At 65.7% G+C, this 18,450-nt stretch overlaps 3 protein-coding genes and 1 long non-coding RNA gene across 4 annotated transcripts in view; 3 read left to right on the plus strand and 1 right to left on the minus strand.

Annotated features, from left to right (window-relative positions):
• LOC147031171 (serine/threonine-protein kinase 17B-like) overlaps window positions 1-15,689 on the plus strand; it is a 34,040-nt gene extending 18,351 nt beyond the window's left edge. Inside the window, exons 4-7 of the mRNA XM_085875986.1 lie at window positions 3,211-3,337; window positions 3,955-4,003; window positions 4,254-4,433; window positions 14,460-15,689. Of these exons, the coding sequence (XP_085732112.1) occupies window positions 3,211-3,337; window positions 3,955-4,003; window positions 4,254-4,433; window positions 14,460-14,697 (594 nt within the window). The 3' untranslated portion in view covers window positions 14,698-15,689. The remainder of the gene's footprint in view (window positions 1-3,210; window positions 3,338-3,954; window positions 4,004-4,253; window positions 4,434-14,459) is intronic.
• Window positions 9,232-10,257, plus strand: LOC147031172 (uncharacterized; the record flags this gene model as incomplete). Its single annotated transcript, XM_085872066.1, has 1 exon — window positions 9,232-10,257. A coding segment is annotated over one exon (1,026 nt), but the record flags the coding sequence as incomplete, so codon positions are not given.
• LOC147031173 (uncharacterized) lies at window positions 11,583-13,073 on the plus strand (the record flags this gene model as incomplete). Its single annotated transcript, XM_085872067.1, has 1 exon — window positions 11,583-13,073. A coding segment is annotated over one exon (1,491 nt), but the record flags the coding sequence as incomplete, so codon positions are not given.
• Window positions 15,166-18,450, minus strand: part of LOC147031174 (uncharacterized) — a 34,579-nt gene continuing 31,294 nt past the window's right edge. The window contains exon 2 of the long non-coding RNA XR_015056706.1: window positions 15,166-15,472. This is a non-coding gene — a long non-coding RNA (uncharacterized LOC147031174). The remainder of the gene's footprint in view (window positions 15,473-18,450) is intronic.

Consider the following 18,450-nt stretch of genomic DNA (forward strand, 5'->3'; position numbering starts at 1 on the left):
ACTGCACACCCAAAATTGAAATGCCCCCTCCCAGCTGGCATGGGTATTTTCCCCACAATGCAAAGTATTTTGTAAAGGCGTCTTGTGACATCTTGAACAACGTCACATGGCCAGCTTTGGCTCCTTTGTGCGGCAGGGAGTTACGATGCTCAACATAGGCTTGTTGAGCGCACTCGATTTAACGTCATTTTACCATGACTACAAAATGTAGTTTCCAAATGCATTTACTTGGTGGTGCTGGCAAAACACCAAGCTGAGAATTTATTTGGCTTGGCCAAGCTGTCCCCCCCCCCATTTTTTTATTCCCACCCCCCACGATTTGGTGCGTTGCGTCCAATGACTTGATTCTTCGTTCATATGACACTGGCTCGTGTCTCCGTTCCATTTTTTTTCCTCAATTATCCTCACTTTTGAGAGATCGGAGAGCTCCCAGCAAGTTATGAGCGCTTCGTGGCTAGACCTGATCCTGGACATGGCGTCATTCTGTTGCAGGGTGTTGAAAGGCCCAGCAAGAATCGAACCCTTACCAGTGAGGGTGATACAACAAGGCTTTACCAATTCCACCACCAACAGACTCGTCTTGTATACCACCCTCACCCCCCCCCCCGAAAAAGTGGTAAGGGGGGAGCATGTTGATCTGAGCTGGTTTAGCAGTGTGAGTGGTAAGGGGGGAGGCATGTTGATCTGAGTGGTAAGGGGGGAGCATGTTGATTTGAGCTGGTTTAGCAGTGTGAGTGGTAAGGGGGGAGCATGTTGATCTGAGCTGGTTTAACGGTGAGTGGTAAGGGGGCAGGCATGTTGATCTGAGCTGGTTTGGTGCTGAGTGGTAAGAGGGGAGCATGTTGATTTGAGCTGGTTTTGTAGTGAGTGGTAAGGGAGGGAGCATGTTGATCTGAGCTGGTTTAGCGGTGAGTGGTAAGGGAGGGAGCATGTTGATCTGAGCTGGTTTAGTAGTGTGAGTGGTAAGGGGGGAGCATGTTGATCTGAGCTGGTTTAGTAGTGTGAGTGGTAAGGGGGGAGCATGTTGATTTGAGCTGGTTTAGCAGTGTGAGTGGTAAGGGGGGAGCATGTTGATTTGAGCTGGTTTAGCAGTGTGAGTGGTAAGGGGGGAGCATGTTGATTTGAGCTGGTTTTGCAGTGAGTGGAAAGGGAGGGAGCATGTTGATCTTTGCTGGTTTAGCGGTGAGTGGTAAGGGAGGGAGCATGTTGATCTGAGCTGGTTTAGTAGTGAGTGGTAAGGGAGGGAGCATGTTGATTTGAGCTGGTTTAGTGCTGTGAGTGGTAATGGGGGAGCATGTTGATTTGAGCTGGTTTAGCAGTGTGAGTGGTAAGGGAGGGAGCATGTTGATTTGATTTGAGCTGGTTTAGCAGTGTGAGTGGTAAGGGAGCATGTTGATTTGAGCTGGTTTAGTAGTGAGTAGTAAGGGAGGGAGCATGTTGATTTGAGCTGGTTTAGTAGTGAGTAGTAAGGGAGGGAGCATGTTTATTTGAGCTGGTTTAGTAGTGAGTAGTAAGGGAGGGAGCATGTTGATTTGAGCTGGTTTAGCAGTATGAGTGGTAAGGGAGGGAGCATGTTGATTTGAGCTGGTTTAGTAGTGTGAGTGGTAAGGGAGGGAGCATGTTGATTTGAGCTGGTTTAGTAGTGAGTAGTAAGGGAGGGAGCATGTTGATTTGAGCTGGTTTAGCAGTGTGAGTAGTAAGGGAGGGAGCATGTTGATTTGAGCTGGTTTCGCAGTGTGAGTGGTAAGGGAGGGAGCATGTTGATTTGAGCTGGTTTAGTAGTGAGTAGTAAGGGAGGGAGCATGTTGATTTGAGCTGGTTTAGCAGTGTGAGTGGTAAGGGAGGGAGCATGTTGATTTGAGCTGGTTTAGCGGTGAGTGGTAAGGGAGGGAGCATGTTGATTTGATTTGAGCTGGTTTAGCAGTGTGAGTGGTAAGGGAGGGAGCATGTTGATTTGAGCTGGTTTAGTAGTGAGTAGTAAGGGAGGGAGCATGTTGATTTGAGCTGGTTTAGCAGTGTGAGTAGTAAGGGAGGGAGCATGTTGATTTGAGCTGGTTTAGCAGTGTGAGTAGTAAGGGAGGGAGCATGTTGATTTGAGCTGGTTTAGTAGTGAGTAGTAAGGGAGGGAGCATGTTGATTTGAGCTGGTTTAGTAGTGAGTAGTAAGGGAGGGAGCATGTTGATTTGAGCTGGTTTAGTAGTGAGTAGTAAGGGAGGGAGCATGTTGATTTGAGCTGGTTTAGCAGTGTGAGTAGTAAGGGAGGGAGCATGTTGATTTGAGCTGGTTTAGCAGTGTGAGTAGTAAGGGAGGGAGCATGTTGATTTGAGCTGGTTTAGCAGTGTGAGTAGTAAGGGAGGGAGCATGTTGATTTGAGCTGGTTTAGCAGTGTGAGTGGTAAGGGAGGGAGCATGTTGATTTGAGCTGGTTTAGCAGTGTGAGTGGTAAGGGAGGGAGCATGTTGATTTGAGCTGGTTTAGCGGTGAGTGGTAAGGGAGGGAGCATGTTGATTTGAGCTGGTTTCGCGGTGTGAGTGAGTGGAAAAAAAATTATCATTGTATGTGCAAAAACTGAAATGGAGTAACAGGTGATGAGGGCTCCACATCCATGATGTCAGGTGATGGTCCCTGGACGTATTGGTTTATTGAGGTTCTTCCACTGATGTCGTCCCAGTCATACGAGACCTTCCATAAACTAGTAAAATGCTCCGCCATGGGTCTCTACTAATGTCCATTGTCTCATTTACTTGTCGCTTGCGATGCTTATGAACCTTCTCCACCTGTTGGTTGCAATATCTGACATAGTTGTGGTTCCTGCAGCCAAGTAATTGTGTCTTGGACACATTGGAATTGTTTGTGTCCGTGCTCTGAAAATCTGACCCAAGTGTTTTCAAACTCCATCCGGTTACACTCTGTAGCACTTTTTATTTTTTGGTCTTGGTCACCAGGTTATGACAGTACTTGCTGGTACAACTCATGATACAATCATCCATTCTGAGATTCAACCCATTGTTGAGTGGTCATCCCAAAAGTCAACCAACCCATGTGACTTTTGGGATGACCCTCGTACAAAAGATCTTTGCCTTCTGTACCGAGTTGTGGTGCAAGCAGTGAAAAGGTGAAGCCACTGTGTCACCTCCAATGTGAAAAACCTGTTCCATTTCTTTTTTTCCCCTCCTCCCTCTTCTTCCGTACTGATCAAAACCTTTCTCAGCCTCAGAATATTCTCCTGACGAGCGCTGTGCCTTTGGGGGACATAAAAATTGCGGATCTGGGCCTGTCTCGTCGTGTGAGCAGCGTTGCCGAACTCCGTGAGATTCTTGGAACGCCCGAGTATGTTGGTAAGATTTACCTGTTGCTTTCGGAACAGTTTAGTTAAGCATGGGGGATCTGATTCTGATGGAACATCTGTTAGTATTGTTGGTGCTGCCAAAGCAGTTTTGTGGCAAGGCTTATACCGGGTGCTTTGCCATTGCCTTCGCAGCAGTGGTTGGAGCAGGAATGTGGAATTTCAGTTCAGGGTACCGGCAATAGCTCACCTACCCTTCATGAAGGACACTGTGAAATCTTTAACGCCCATAAACTGATGTCAGCGGACGGAACTCCATTTAACGTCCATCCGAGGGACGGCACACATGGATGAATTACCCTGCCTGTGAAACACTGAGATGACAGTTTATAGCTGGGTTGAGATTCGAACCCAGACGAAACAGCTTAGAAGTGAGCGTACTTCAAGGCCATCCTGCCAGTCCCAAATTAGGCTCGAGCTTTCAAATCGGTCCACGGTCCTCCCCGAGGATGTTCCAAGTGCACGTCAAGTTTTGTTGTGCCATGGAAATCGTGTGAGGGATTTGAATGTTTTTGTCTGAATCACAATTAAGGAAGCAGATTGGTGTGTCCAACTTACTGGAAATCCTCCAGTTTGTGCTCCATTCTGTCTGGCCTTTTTTTTCGACAGCACCAGAAATACTGGACTACGAGCCTATTACGACAGCAACAGACATGTGGTAAGTGTCATGTCCTGGGTTTTGGGTGATTGGTGAAAGTAGCACTTGGCACATGAACAAGTATTTTACATTGGTTTTCGTTCTGTGGTGGGGTGTGGTTGGTTGGGTTTGGGAGGTTGGAGCTTGTAATTGCAGTGTGCGTGTCATTGCTGAAAGTGAGTGAAAGGTGACATTTTGAGTTTGAAGTTGGGTCACCATGATTGTTTAAAGGTGGGACATGCATGGGTGTGTCTATGTGTGCCTGGCACAGGAGCATAGGTGTCCTGGCGTACGTCATGCTGACTGGCACATCTCCTTTCCTTGGCGAGGACAAGCAGGAGACCTTCCTAAACATTTCCCTTCTCCATGTGGACTACTCGCCGACCACCTTCACGGGAGTCTCCCAGGCGGCAGTTGACTTCATCCAAACGCTGCTCATCAAAAAGCCCGAGTACGGTTGACTCCAAAGTTAATAGGAGGCGGTGAAAGCGTATCGGTGTTCAGGCAAAGCAAACTGATGATGAACAAAATGGCAAACCTCACCTTTCGGTGTGTTGTGCTGTTTTCACATCTCCTTTGCCTTGGATTAGTCCCTTGAGTTATTTGTGCTTTTTAAAATGATGGGCGCAAACAAGATGCCATTGTTATTTTGGTGACTGTACCTGGTGAGAAACAACTGTTTTGATATCCATTTAACTCCTACTTTTAAATGTGGATTCACTGATTCTTCATTTACGGTGGGACATTGCAAATCATGAATCGGTGGATCCACGTTAATCCAAATTTAGCACAGCAGCGGGCCTTGTCGAAAAGGCCTCAGACTCGTCTACAGCCCGTCCCCGCTCTTCTCCACCCGTTCCCCGCACCCCCTCGTCTCCACCCCGTCCCCGCGCGACAGCTCGTCTCCACCCGGTCCCCGCGCGCCCACGAGTCTCCACCCCGTCCCCCGCGCGCCCATGAGTCTCCACCCCGTCCCCGCGCGCCCACGAGTCTCCACCACGTCCCCGCGCGCCCGCTCGTCTCCACCCTGTCCCCGTGCGTCCAATTATCTCCACCCCGTCCCCGCTCTTCTCCACCCATTCCCCGCGCCCGGTCGTCTCCACCCCGCGGCCGCGCGCCCGCTCGTCTCCACCCCGTCCCCGCGCGCCCGCTCGTCTCCACCACACCCCCGTTCGTATCCACCCTGTCCCCGCGTGCCTGCTCCTCTCCACCCCGTCCCTGCACGCCCCTCGACTCCACCCCGCCCCGCTCTTCTCCACCCCGTCCCTGTGCGCCCCCTCGACTCCACCCCGCCCCGACCCGCTCTTATCCACCCCGTCCCCGCGCGCCCGCTCCTCTCCACCCGGTCCCCGCGCGCCCGCTCCTCTCCACCCGGTCCCCGCGCGCCCGCTCCTCTCCACCCCGTCCCCGCGCGCCCGCTCCTCTCCACCCCGTCCCCGCGCGCCCGCTCCTCTCCACCCCGTCCCCGCGTGCCCGCTCCTCTCCACCCCGTCCCCGCGCGCCCGCTCCTCTCCACCACAACCCCGTTCGTATCCACCCTGTCCCCGCGTGCCTGCTCTTCTCCACCCCGTCCCTGTGCGCCCCCTCGACTCCACACCGCACCCGCTCTTCTCCACCCCGTCCCTGTGCGCCCCCTCGACTCCACCCCGCCCCCGACCCGCTCTTATCCACCCGGTCCCCGCGCGCCCGCTCCTCTCCACCCGGTCCCCGCGCGCCCGCTCCTCTCCACCCCGTCCCCGCGCGCCCGCTCCTCTCCACCCCGTCCCCGCGCGCCCGCTCCTCTCCACCCCGTCCCCGCGCGCCCGCTCCTCTCCACCCCGTCCCCGCGCGCCCGCTCCTCTCCACCCCGTCCCCGCGCGCCCGCTCCTCTCCACCCCGTCCCCGCACGCCCGCTCCTCTCCACCCTGTCCCCGCGCGCCCGCTCCTCTCCACCCCGTCCCCGCTCTTCTCCACCCATTCCCCGCGCCCGGTCGTCTCCACCCCGCGGCCGCGCGCCCGGTCGTCTCCACCCCGCGGCCGCGCGCCCGGTCGTCTCCACCCCGCGGCCGCGCGCCCGGTCGTCTCCACCACACCCCCGTTCGTATCCACCCTGTCCCCGCGTGCCTGCTCCTCTCCACCCCGTCCCTGCACGCCCCTCGACTCCACCCCGCCCCGCTCTTCTCCACCCCGTCCCTGTGCGCCCCTCGACTCCACCCCGCCCCCGACCCGCTCTTATCCACCCCGTCCCCACGCGCCCGCTCATCTCCACCCGGTCCCCGCGCGCCCGCTCCTCTCCACCCCGTCCCCGCGCGCCCGCTCCTCTCCACCCCGTCCCCGCGCGCCCGCTCCTCTCCACCCCGTCCCCGCGCGCCCGCTCCTCTCCACCCCCCCCCCCCGCGCCCGCTCCTCTCCACCACACCCCCGTTCGTATCCACCCTGTCCCCGCGTGCCTGCTCTTCTCCACCCCGTCCCTGCACGCCCCTCGACTCCACCCCGCCCCCGCTCTTCTCCACCCCGTCCCTGTGCGCCCCCTCGACTCCACCCCGCCCCCGACCCGCTCTTATCCACCCCGTCCCCACGCGCCCGCTCATCTCCACCCGGTCCCCGCGCGCCCGCTCCTCTCCACCCCGTCCCCGCGCGCCCGCTCCTCTCCACCCCGTCCCCGCGCGCCCGCTCCTCTCCACCCCGTCCCCGCGCGCCCGCTCCTCTCCACCCCGTCCCCGCGCGCCCGCTCCTCTCCACCACACCCCCGTTCGTATCCACCCTGTCCCCGCGTGCCTGCTCTTCTCCACCCCGTCCCTGTGCGCCCCCTCGACTCCACACCGCCCCCGCGCCCGCTCTTCTCCACCCCGTGCCTGTGCGCCCCCTCGACTCCCCCCCGCCCCGACCCGCTCTTATCCACCCCGTCCCCACGCGCCCGCTCATCTCCACCCGGTCCCCGCGTGCCCGCTCCTCTCCACCCGGTCCCCGCGCGCCCGCTCCTCTCCACCCGGTCCCCGCGCGCCCGCTCCTCTCCACCCCGTCCCCGCGCGCCCGCTCCTCTCCACCCCGTCCCCGCGCGCCCGCTCCTCTCCACCCCGTCCCCGCGCGCCCGCTCCTCTCCACCCCGTCCCCGCGCGCCCGCTCCTCTCCACCCCGTCCCCGCGCGCCCGCTCCTCTCCACCCCGTCCCCGCGCGCCCGCTCCTCTCCACGCCGTCCCCGCGCCTCTACACCCCGGCCCCGCGCGCCCGCTCCGCTACGCCCCGTCCCCGCGCGCCCGCTCCTCTCCACCCCGGCCCCGCGCCCGCTCCTCTCCACCCCGTCCCCGCGCGCCCGCTCCTCTCCACCCCGTCCCCACGCGCCCGCTCCTCTCCACCCCGTCCCCCGTCCCCGCTCGTCTCCATCCTGTCCCCGCGTGCCTGCTCCTCTCCACCCCGTCCCTGCACGCCCCTCGACTCCACCCCGCCCCGCGCCCGCTCTTCTCCACCCCGTCCCTGCGCGCCCCCTCGACTCCACCCCGCCCCCCGCCCGCTCTTATCCACCCCGTCCCCACACGCCCGCTCATCTCCACCCGGTCCCCGCGCGCCCGCTCCTCTCCACCCCGTCCCCCCGTCCCTGCTCGTCTCCACCCCGTCCCCGCGTGCCAGCTCCTCCCCACCCCGTCCCTGCATGCCCCCTCGACTCTACCCCGTCCCCACTCTTCTCCACCCGTTCCCCGCGCCTGCTCGTCTCCACCCCGCCCCCGCGCGCCCCCTCGTCTCCCCCCCCTCCCCCCGCGCCCCCTCGTCTCCACCCCGTCCCCGCGCGCCCTCTCGTCTCCACCCCGTCGCGGCGGGCCCGCTCCTCTCCACCCCGTCCCCGCACGCCCGCTCCTCTCCACACCCGCGTGCCCGCTCCTCTCCCCCCCCTTCCCCGCGCTCCCGCTTCTCTCCACCCCGTCCACGCGCAACCGCTCCTCTCCACCCCGTCCACGCGCAACCGCTCGTCTCCACCTCGTCCCCGCACGCCCGCTCTTCTCCACCTCGTCCCCACGCACCCGCTCGTCTCCACCCCGTCCCTGCGCGCCCCCTCGGTTCCACCCCGTCCCCATCACCGAGCGACGGCTCGTCCCTGCGTGCGCGCTCGTCTCCACCCCGTCCCCACGCGACCGCTCGTCTCCACCCCGTTCCCGCACGCCCGCTCGTCTCCACCCCGTCCCCTCTCATCCGCTCCTCTCCACCCCGTCCCCGCTCCTCTCCACTCCGTCCCGCCGTGCCCGCTCTTCTCCACCCCGTCCCAGTGCGCCCGCTGCGTCTCCACCCCGTCCCCGCTCCTCTCCATCCATTTCCCGCGCCCCGCTCTTCTCCACCCCGTCCCCGCGCCCCCTCGTTTCCACCCCGTCCCCCGTCCCCGCTCTTCTCCACCCCGTCCCCGCGCGCCCTTCGTTTCCACCCCGTCTGCGCTCGCCCGCTCTTCTCCACCCCATCCCCGCGCGCCCGCTCCTCTCCACCCCGTCCCCGCGCACCCGCTCATCTCCACCCCGTCCCTGCGCACCCCTTCGATTCCACCCCAAGCGACGGCTCGTCCCCGCACACCCGCAAGTCACCAACCCGACCCCGCCCCCGCTCGTCTCCACCCCGTCCCCGCTTAACAGCTCGTCTCCACCCCGTCCCCGCTTAACAGCTAGTCTCCACCCCGTCCCCGCACGCCCGCTCGTCTCCACCCCGTCCCGGCGAGCGCGCTCGTCTCCATCCCGTCCCCGCTCCTCTCCATCCATTCCCCGCACGCCCGTTCGTCTCCACCCCGTCCCCGCGCGCCCGCTCGTCTCCACCCCGTTCCCGCGCGCCCGCTCGTCTCCACCCCGTCCCCGCGCGCCCGCTCGTCTCCACCCCGTCCCCGCGCGCCCGCTCGTCTCCACCCCGTCCCCGCGCGCCCGCTCGTCTCCACCCCGTCCCCTCTCATCCGCTCCTCCACCCCGTCCCCGCTGGTCTCCACTCCGTCCCGGCGCGCCCGCTCGTCTCCACTCCGTCCCCGCTCATCTCCATCCATTCCCCGCGCACCCGCTCGTCTCAACCCCATCCCCGCGCCCCGGCTCGTCTCCACCCCGTCCCCGCTCGTCTCCAACCCGGCCTCGCACGCCCGCTCGTCTCCACCCCGTCCCCACGCGCCCGCTCGTCTCCACCCCGTCCCTTCGCGCCTGCTCCTCTCCACCCAGTCCCCGCGCGCCTGCTCGTCTCCACGCACCCGCTCGTCTCCACCCCGTCCCCACGCGACCGCTCGTCTCCACCCCGTCCCCGCGTGACCGCTCTTCTCCACCCCGTCCCCACACGCGCGCTTGTCTCCACCCTGTCCCCACGCGCCCGCTCCTCTCCATCCATTCCCTGCGCGCCCGCTCCTCTCCACCCCGTCCCCGCGCCCCGGCTCGTCTCCACCCGTCCCCGCTCGTCTCCACCCGTCCCCGCTCGTCTCCACCCGTCCCCGCTCGTCTCCACGCCATCCCCTCTCATCCGCTCGTCCCCGCGCGACCGCTCGTCTGCACCCCATCTCCGCGCGACGGCTCCTCTCCACCCCGTCCCCACGTGCCCGCTCATCTCCACCCCGTCCTCGCTTAACAGCTCGTCTCCACCCCGTCCCTGCGCACCCCCTTGTCTCCACCCCGTCCCCTCTCCTCCGCTCGTCTCCACCCCGTCCCCTCTCGTCCGCTCGTCCCCGCGCGACCGCTCGTCTGCACCCCATCTCCGCGCGTCGGCTCCTCTCCACCCCGTCCTCGCTTAACAGCTCGTCTCCACCCCGTCCACGCGCAACCGCTCCTCTCCACCCCGTCCACGCGCAACCGCTCGTCTCCACCCCATCCCCGCACGCCCGCTCTTCTCCACCTCGTCCCCGCGCACCCGCTCGTCTCCACCCCGTCCCTGCGCGCCCCCTCGATTCCACCCCGTCCCCATCACTGAGCGAAGGCTCGTCCCTGCGTGCGCGCTCGTCTCCACCCCGTCCCCACGCGACCCCTCGTCTCCACCCCGTTCCCGCACGCCCGCTCGTCTCCACCCCGTCCCCTCTCATCCGCTCCTCTCCACCCCCTCCCCGCGAGTCTCCACTCCGTCCTGTCGTGCCCGCTCTTCTCCACCCCGTCCCAGCGCGCCCGCTCGTCTCCACCCCGTCCCCGCTCCTCTCCATCCATTTCCCGCGCCCCCGCTCTTCTCCACCCCGTCCCCGCGCGCCCCTCGTTTCCACCCCGTCCGCGCTCGCCCGCTCTTCTCCACCCCGTCCCCCATCCCCGCTCTTCTCCACCCCGTCCCCGCGCGCCCCTTCGTTTCCACCCCGTCCGCGCTCGCCCGCTCTTCTCCACCCCATCCCCACGCGCCCGCTCCTCTCCCCCCCCTCCCCGCCCCCCCGCCCACCTCCACCCCGCCCCCCCGCGCCCCTTCGCTTCCCCCCCATCCCCATCCCCACACGACGGCGCGCCCCCGCACACCCGCACGCCACCAACCCGACCCCGCCGCCACTCGTCTCCACCCGGCCCCCGCTTAACAGCGCGTCTCCCCCCCGTCCCCGCACGCCCGCTCGTCTCCACCCTATCCCCGCGAGTACCCACTCCGTCCCGGCGAGCGTGCTCGTCTCCCTCCCGTCCCCGCTCCTCTCCATCCATTCCCCGCACGCCCGTTCGTCTCCACCCCGTCCCCGCGCGCCCGCTCGTCTCCACCCCGTCCCCGCGCGCCCCCTCGTCTCCACCCCGTCCCCGGGCGCCCCCTCGTCTCCACCCCGTCCCCGCGCGCCCCCTCGTCTCCACCCCGTCCCCGCGCGCCCCCTCGTCTCCACCCCGTCCCCGCGCGCCCCCTCGTCTCCACCCCGTCCCCGCGCGCCCCCTCGTCTCCACCCCGTCCCCGCGCGCCCCTCGTCTCCACCCCGTCCCCGCGCGCCCCCTCGTCTCCACCCCGTCCCCGCGCGCCCCTCGTCTCCACCCCGTCCCCGCGCGCCCCTCGTCTCCACCCCGTCCCCGCGCGCCCCCTCGTCTCCACCCCGTCCCCGCGCGCCCCTCGTCTCCACCCCGTCCCCGCGCGCCCCTCGTCTCCACCCCGTCCCCGCGCGCCCCTCGTCTCCACCCCGTCCCCGCGCGCCCCTCGTCTCCACCCCGTCCCCGCGCGCCCCCTCGTCTCCACCCCGTCCCCGCGCGCCCCTCGTCTCCACCCCGTCCCCGCGCGCCCCTCGTCTCCACCCCGTCCCCGCGCGCCCCTCGTCTCCACCCCGTCCCCGCGCGCCCCCTCGTCTCCACCCCGTCCCCGCGCGCCCCTCGTCTCCACCCCGTCCCCGCGCGCCCCTCGTCTCCACCCCGTCCCCGCGCGCCCCCTCGTCTCCACCCCGTCCCCGCGCGCCCGCTCGTCTCCACCCCGTCCCCGCGCGCCCCCTCGTCTCCACCCCCTCCCCCGGCGCCCCCTCCTCTCCACCCCGTCCCCGCGCGCCCCTCGTCTCCACCCCGTCCCCGCGCCCCCTCGTCTCCGCCCCGTCCCCGCGCGCCCCCTCGTCTCCACCCCGTCCCCGCGCGCCCCCTCGTCTCCACCCCGTCCCCGCCCGCCCCCTCGTCTCCCCCCCGTCCCCGCGCGCCCGCTCGCCTCCCCCCCCTCCCCGCGCGCGTCTCCCCTCGTCTCCACCCCGTCCCCGCGCGCCCCCTCGTCTCCCCCCCGTCCCCGCGCGCCCCCTCGTCTCCACCCCGTCCCCGCGCGCCCCCTCGTCTCCACCCCGTCCCCGCGCGCCCGCTCGTCTCCACCCCGTCCCCGCGCGCCCGCTCGTCTCCACCCCGTCCCCGCGCGCCCGCTCGTCTCCACCCCGTCCCCGCGCGCCCGCTCGTCTCCACTCCGTCTCCTCTCATCCGCTCCACTCCGTCCCGGCGCGCCCGCTCGTCTCCACTCCGTCCCCGCTCATCTCCATCCATTCCCCGCGCACCCGCTCGTCACAACCACATCCCCGCGCCCCGGCTCGTCTCCACCCCGTCCCCGCTCGTCTCCAACCCGGCCTCGCGCGCTCGCTCGTCTCCACCCCGTCCCCACGCGCCCGCTCGTCTCCACCCCGTCCCCTCGCGCCCGCTCCTCTCCACCCAGTCCCCGCGCGCCTGCTAGTCTCCACCCCTGCTGCGTGCAACCGCTCGTCTCCACCCAGTCCCCGCGCCCGCTATTCTCCACGCCGTCCCCGCGCCCACTCATCTCCAGCCCGTCCCCGCGTGACCGTTCGTCTCCACCCCGTCCCCGCGCCCGCTCCTCTCCACCCCGTCCCCGCGCGACAGCTGGTCTCCACCCCGTCTCGGCGCGCCCGCTCCTCTCCACCCCGTCCGCACGCGACCGCTCGTCTCCACCCCGTCCCCGCTTGACAGCTCGTCTCCACTCCGTCCCGGCCGCTCGTGTCCACCCCGTCCCCGCGCGCCCGCTTGTCTCCACACACCCGCTCGTCTCCACCCCGTCCCCACGCGACCGCTCGTCTCCACCCCGTCCCCGCGTGACCGCTCTTCTCCACCCCGTCCCCACACGCGCGCTTGTCTCCACCCTGACCCCACGCGCCCGCTCCTCTCCATCCATTCCCGCGCGCCCGCTCCTCTCCACCCCGTCCCCGCGCCCCGGCACGTCTCCACCCGTCCCCGCGCCCCCGCTCGTCTCCACGCCATCCCCTCTCATCCGCTCGTCCCCGCGCGACCGCTCGTCTCCACCCCGTCCCCGCGCCCGCTCCTCTCCACCCCGTCCCCGCGCGACAGCTGGTCTCCACCCCGTCTCAGCGCGCCCGCTCCTCTCCACCCCGTCCGCACGCGACCACTCGTCTCCACCCCGTCCCCGCGCACCCGCTCGTCTCCACCCCGCGCCCGCGCACCCACTCTTCTCCACCCCGTCCCCGCGCCCGCTCCTCTCCACGCCGTCCTGGCGTGCCCCCTCTTCACCTCATCCCTGCGCGCCCGCTCCTCGCCACCCCCGCGCTCCCGCTCCTCTCCACTCCGTCCCCGCATGCCCGCTATTCTCCACCCCGTCCCCGCGCACCCGCTCGTCTCCACCCCGTCCCCATCCCCGAGCGACGGCTCGTCCCCGCGCGCCCGCAAGTCACCACCCTGTCCCCGTGCCCGCTGGTCTCCACCCCGTCCCCCCGCGCCCCCGCTTGTCTCCACCCCGTCCCCGCTAAACAGGTCGACTCCACCCCGTCCGGACGCGCCCGCACCTCTCCACGCCGTCCCCACGCGACCGCACCTGTCCACCCCGACACCAGGCGACCGCTCCTCTCCAGCCCGTCCGCGGGAGACTCCACTCCGTCCCGCCGCACCCGCTCTTCTCCACCCCGTCTCAGTGCGCCCGCTCGTCTTCCCCACGTCCCCGCTCCTCTCCATCCATTCCCTGCGGCCCCGCTCGTCTCCACCCCGTCCCCGCGCGCCCGCTCGTCTTCCCCCCCGTCCCCGCTCCTCTCCATCCATTCCCTGCGCCCCCGCTCATCTTCCCCCCGTCCCCGCTCCTCTCCATCCATTCCCTGCACCCCCGCTCGTCTCCACCCTGTCTCCGTGCACCCGCTCGTCTCCACCCCGCTCCCACGCGACCGCTCGTCTCCACCCTGTCCCCGCACGACTGCTCTTCTCCACCCCGTCCCCACACGCGCGCTTGTCTCCACCCGTCCCTGCGCGCCCACTCGTCCCCACCCCGTCCCTGCTCGTCTCTACCTCGTCCCCACGCGCCCGCTCGTCTCCACCCCGTCCCCTCGCGCCCGCTCCTCTCCACCCAGTCCCTGCGCCCGCTATTCTCCACCCCGTACCCGCGCCCACTCATCTCCAGCCCGTCCCCGCGTGACCGCTTGTCTCCACCCCGTCCCCGCGCGACAGCTGGTCTCCACCCCGTCTCAGCGCGCCCGCTCCTCTCCACCCCGTCTCAGCGCGCCCGCTCCTCTCCACCCCGTCCGCACGCGACCGCTCGTCTCCACCCCGTTCCCACTTGACAGCTCGTCTCCACTCCGTCCCGGCCGCTCATGTCCACCCCGTCCCCGCGCGCCCGCTCATCTCCACCCCGTCCTCGCTTAACAGCTCGTCTCCACCCCGTCCCTGCGCACCCGCTTGTCTCCACCCCGTCCCCGCGCGCCCGCTCATCTCCACCCCGTCCCCACGCGACTGCTCGTCTCCACCCCATCCCCGCTTAACAGCTCGTCTCCAGCTCGTCTCCACCCCGTCCCCACGCACCCTCTCGTCTCCAGCTCGTCTCCACCCCGTCCCCACGCACCCTCTCGTCTCCACCCCATCCCCACGCACCCTCTCGTCTCCAAGCCGTCCCCGCTCGCCCGCTCATCTCCACCCCGTCCCCGTGTGACAGCTCGTCTCCACGCCGTCCCCGCGCGCCCACTCGTCCCCACCCCGTCCCTGCTCGTCTCTACCTCGTCCCCGCGCACCCGCTCGTCTCCACCCCGTCCCCATGCGTCACGTTATCTGAGTGGAGATGTGTGCAAGCTGAGTCAACTCAGCAAGTTAGCCATAATGATCATGATTGTGGTCTGTTGTTGAACACTCAGTTTGCCCACATTGTCTGCCGACAGGCTCAGAGCCACGGCAGAGCAGTGCCTTCGTCACCCGTGGCTCCAGACGACCTTCTTCCGGTCGGACGAGACACCAGCCCTGATGACCAGGCCGTCTGATTGCTTGCACGAGAGCGCGCTCCGCTCTCCAATCTCGGACACTTTCCTGGATAATAATCACGACGCTCGTTTGTGTTACTGCAAGTTGCTGCAGTTCAGCCCGGCCACGCCTGAGGATCAGCGTGGACTTGTACTCTGAGAAGGTCTCTGCTCGTTTGCCGAGTGACGAACATTGCGGAGAAGCGATGCATCAGGAAACTGCTGCGATGCACTGCGTGATGTGGTTGTTGTGGAAAATGAAGTTTTGTGAATGAACAACCCCCAATTTGACCATTTGCGGATTTTTCCAATGTGGTGAAGCCATTTCAGTGCTGGTATGTGGCATGGCGTGGTGGTTTTGGTGCCGAATCAGCAGTCAGTGTATATAGGTCATTGGGCTGAATCACCTGCACAGCCTTTTTGATACCACGGAGTGGTCTCGACCACCCGTACTGTCCATTTGATACAACTCCCTGGTCTCAACCACCCGTACTGTCTTGTTGATACCGCGGAGTGGTCTCGACTGTCCATATCACCTCTGATATCATCGGTGTAAATTGCCTGCACAAATGTAGGAAACATGTTATTCTGTTATTTAATTTTTTTGGTGCTCACTTTGATAACTCTGTTTAACATTTGAAAAGATGTTTTTATGTCATACAAATAAAGTATTACATGTCATTTAACTTTCCTAATGCAAAACATCTTGATTAGTTTGTCACGAGAGTATGTATGGCCTTTAATAATGAAAAGCCTCACTGTTTGAAGGATAACCTCTTCATGTTGGTAACGAACAGTGCTGAAGCCCAGTATCAGGCCCGAGTGCGTACGTGCGTTTTCACGGGTATCATGATTGATGGCTTCCTGCAGTGGACGGGAGTATCGTGATGACGTGTCCATTGTTCATCTCCAGCGCCGCTTCCTCAACGTGCCACCTGCAAGCACAGGGGAAATGACACTCAAATCGCATTACTGCAGCAACTTGTTCTCCAGTTCCTCACATGAGTCACAGTGGCGACTGAACGAGGAAACAAAATGCATTATTGGGAAGAAACTAGTCCATGCTTGTGCAAACTCCAAGAAAGGTCGCCCCACTTTCATTCCTGGCACCCTTGGCACCTTGTCCATGGAAAAGTAAAAGTACACTGATGACGGCCCTTGTCCCAAAGTCCTGTATGTACATTCTCTTCCATGAGTTCATCATTGTAAAGCTTGGTGATGCCTTAACGGTTGGAGTGGCTGGTTTAACATATTAGGGTCTTGCGTTCGAGACCCTGTCGTGATGTTAAACAACACCAGGTGGGTTGACTCAGCCTGTCATCCTTCTGAGGTCGGCAAAATACGTACCAGCTCAATGGAAATGGGGGCACTGCATCAGCAGCACAGCTGTGCTCCCAGTAATACGACAATCAGCAGCCATCGGCTGCGTACGAACGGATTATGACCCGTTATTGAAAGATTATAAAAATTGAAATAATGGGATAAGACGAGAGCTGATGTAAATGCTGCAGGTTCGAATCCTGACCTTTTCTCCATCATTTATGGAATATTACACAGTTAATTGGTTTAGATTATTTAATTTAAACATGGAACAGGCTGGTAGAGTGGGTTAAACAACTTATCTGACTGGTGAGATTGAGTTCGATCCAATCTTTTATCCTTTATTTAAATCCAGGAGGACGAGCAGGAGGGGGGGCGAGGGAGGGTGGAGCGGGGAGGGGCGAGGGAGGGTGGAGCGGGGAGGGGCGAGGGAGGGTGGAGCGGGGAGGGGCGAGGGAGGGTGGAGCGGGGAGGGGCGAGGGAGGGTGGAGCGGGAGGGGCGAGGGAGGGTGGAGCGGGGAGTGGCGAGGGAGGGTGGAGCGGGGAGTGGCGAGGGAGGGTGGAGCGGAGCGGGGAGTGGCGAGGGAGGGTGGAGCGGAGCGGGGAGTGGCGAGGGAGGGTGAAGCGGGGAGGGGCGAGGGAGGGTGAAGCGGGGAGGGGCGAGGGAGGGTGGAGCGGGGAGGGGCGAGGGAGGGTGGAGCGGGGAGGGGCGAGGGAGGGTGGAGCGGGAGGGGCGAGGGAGGGTGGAGCGGGGAGGGGCGAGGGAGGGTGGAGCGAGAGGTTAGAGGGGGAGCGAGAGGGTGGAGAGTGGGAGGGGCGAGAGGGTGGAGCGGGGAGGGGCGAGAGGGTGGAGCGGGAGGGGCGAGAGGGTGGAGCGGGAGGGGCGAGGGAGGGTGGAGCGGGAGGGGCGAGGGAGGGTGGAGCGGGAGGGGCGAGGGAGGGTGGAGCGGGGAGGGGCGAGAGGGTGGAGAGGGAGGGGCGAGGGAGGGTGGAGCGGGAGGGGCGAGAGGGTGGAGCGGGAGGGGCGAGGGAGGGTGGAGCGGGAGGGGGCGAGGGAGGGTGGAGCGGGAGGGCGAGGAGGGTGGAGCGGGGAGGGCGAGGGAGGGTGAGAGGCGAGGGAGGGTGGAGGGGCGAGAGGGTGGAGCGGAGGGGCGAGAGGGTGGAGCGGGGAGGGCGAGAGGGTGGAGAGAGGGTGGAGCGGGAGGGGGCGAGAGGGTGGAGGGCGAGAGGGTGGAGAGGGTGGAGCGAGGGGCGAGAGGGTGGAGGGCGAGAGGGTGGAGCGGGAGGGGCGAGAGGGTGGAGCGGGAGGGGAGGGGGCGAGAGGGTGAGGGTGGAGCGAGAGGGGCGAGAGGGGTGGAGCGGGAGGGGCGAGAGGGTGGAGGGCGAGAGGGTGGAGGGGCGAGAGGGTGGAGAGGGGGCGAGAGGGTGGAGCGGGAGGGGCGAGAGGGTGGAGCGGGAGGGGCGAGAGGGTGGAGCGGGAGGGGCGAGAGGGTGGAGCGGGAGGGGGCGAGAGGGTGGAGCGGGAGGGGCGAGAGGTTGGAGCGGGAGGGGGCAAGAGGATGGAGCGGGAGGGGCGAGAGGATGGAGCGAGGACGGCGGCGAGATGATGGAGCGGGGACGGCGGCGAGAGAGGGTGGATCGGGAAGGACGAGAGGGTGGAGCGGGAGGGGCGAGAGGGTGGAGCGGGAGGGGCGAGAGGGTGGAGCGGGTGGAGCGGGAGGGTGGAGCGGGAGGGCGAGAGGGTGGAGCGGGGACGGCGGCGAGAGAGGGTGGAGCGGGGACGGCGGCGAGAGAGGGTGGAGCGGGGACGGCGGCGAGAGAGGGTGGAGCGGGGAGGACGAGAGGGTGGAGCGGGGACGGCGGCGAGATGATGGAGCGGGGACGGCGGCGAGAGAGGGTGGATCGGGAAGGACGAGAGGGTGGGGCGAGAGGGTGGAGCGGGAGGGGCGAGAGGGTGGAGCGGGAGGGTGGAGCGGGAGGGCGAGAGGGTGGAGCGGGGACGGCGGCGAGAGAGGGTGGAGCGGGGAGGGCGGCGAGAGAGGGTGGAGCGGGGACGGCGGCGAGAGAGGGTGGAGCGGGAGGACGAGAGGGTGGAGCGGGGACGGCGGCGAGAGAGGGTGGAGCGGGGACGGCGGCGAGAGAGGGTGGAGCGGGGACGGCGGCGAGAGAGGGTGGAGCGGGGACGGCGGCGAGAGAGGGTGGAGCGGGGAGGGCGGCGAGAGAGGGTGGAGCGGGGAGGGCGGCGAGAGAGGGTGGAGCGGGGACGGCGGCGAGAGAGGATGGAGCGGGGACGGCGGCGAGAGAGGGTGGAGCGGAGATGGCGGCGAGAGAGGGTGGAGCGGGGAGGACGAGAGGGTGGAGCGGGCACGGCGGTGAGAGCGGGTGGAGGGGGGACGGCGGCGAGAGAGGGTGGAGCGGTGAGGGCGGCGAGAGAGGGTGGAGCGGGGAGGGCGGCGAGAGAGGGTGCAGCGGGGAGGGCGGCGAGAGAGGGTGGAGCGGGGAGGGCGGCGAGAGAGGGTGCAGCGGGGAGGGCGGCGAGAGAGGGTGGAGCGGGGAGGGCGGCGAGAGAGGGTGGAGCGGGGACGGCGGCGAG

This window comes from Eptatretus burgeri, chromosome 3, assembly GCF_056783735.1.
Source record: "Eptatretus burgeri isolate ZD-2024b chromosome 3, Ebu_testis_v1, whole genome shotgun sequence".
In the NCBI taxonomy this organism is placed as follows: domain Eukaryota; kingdom Metazoa; phylum Chordata; class Myxini; order Myxiniformes; family Myxinidae; genus Eptatretus; species Eptatretus burgeri.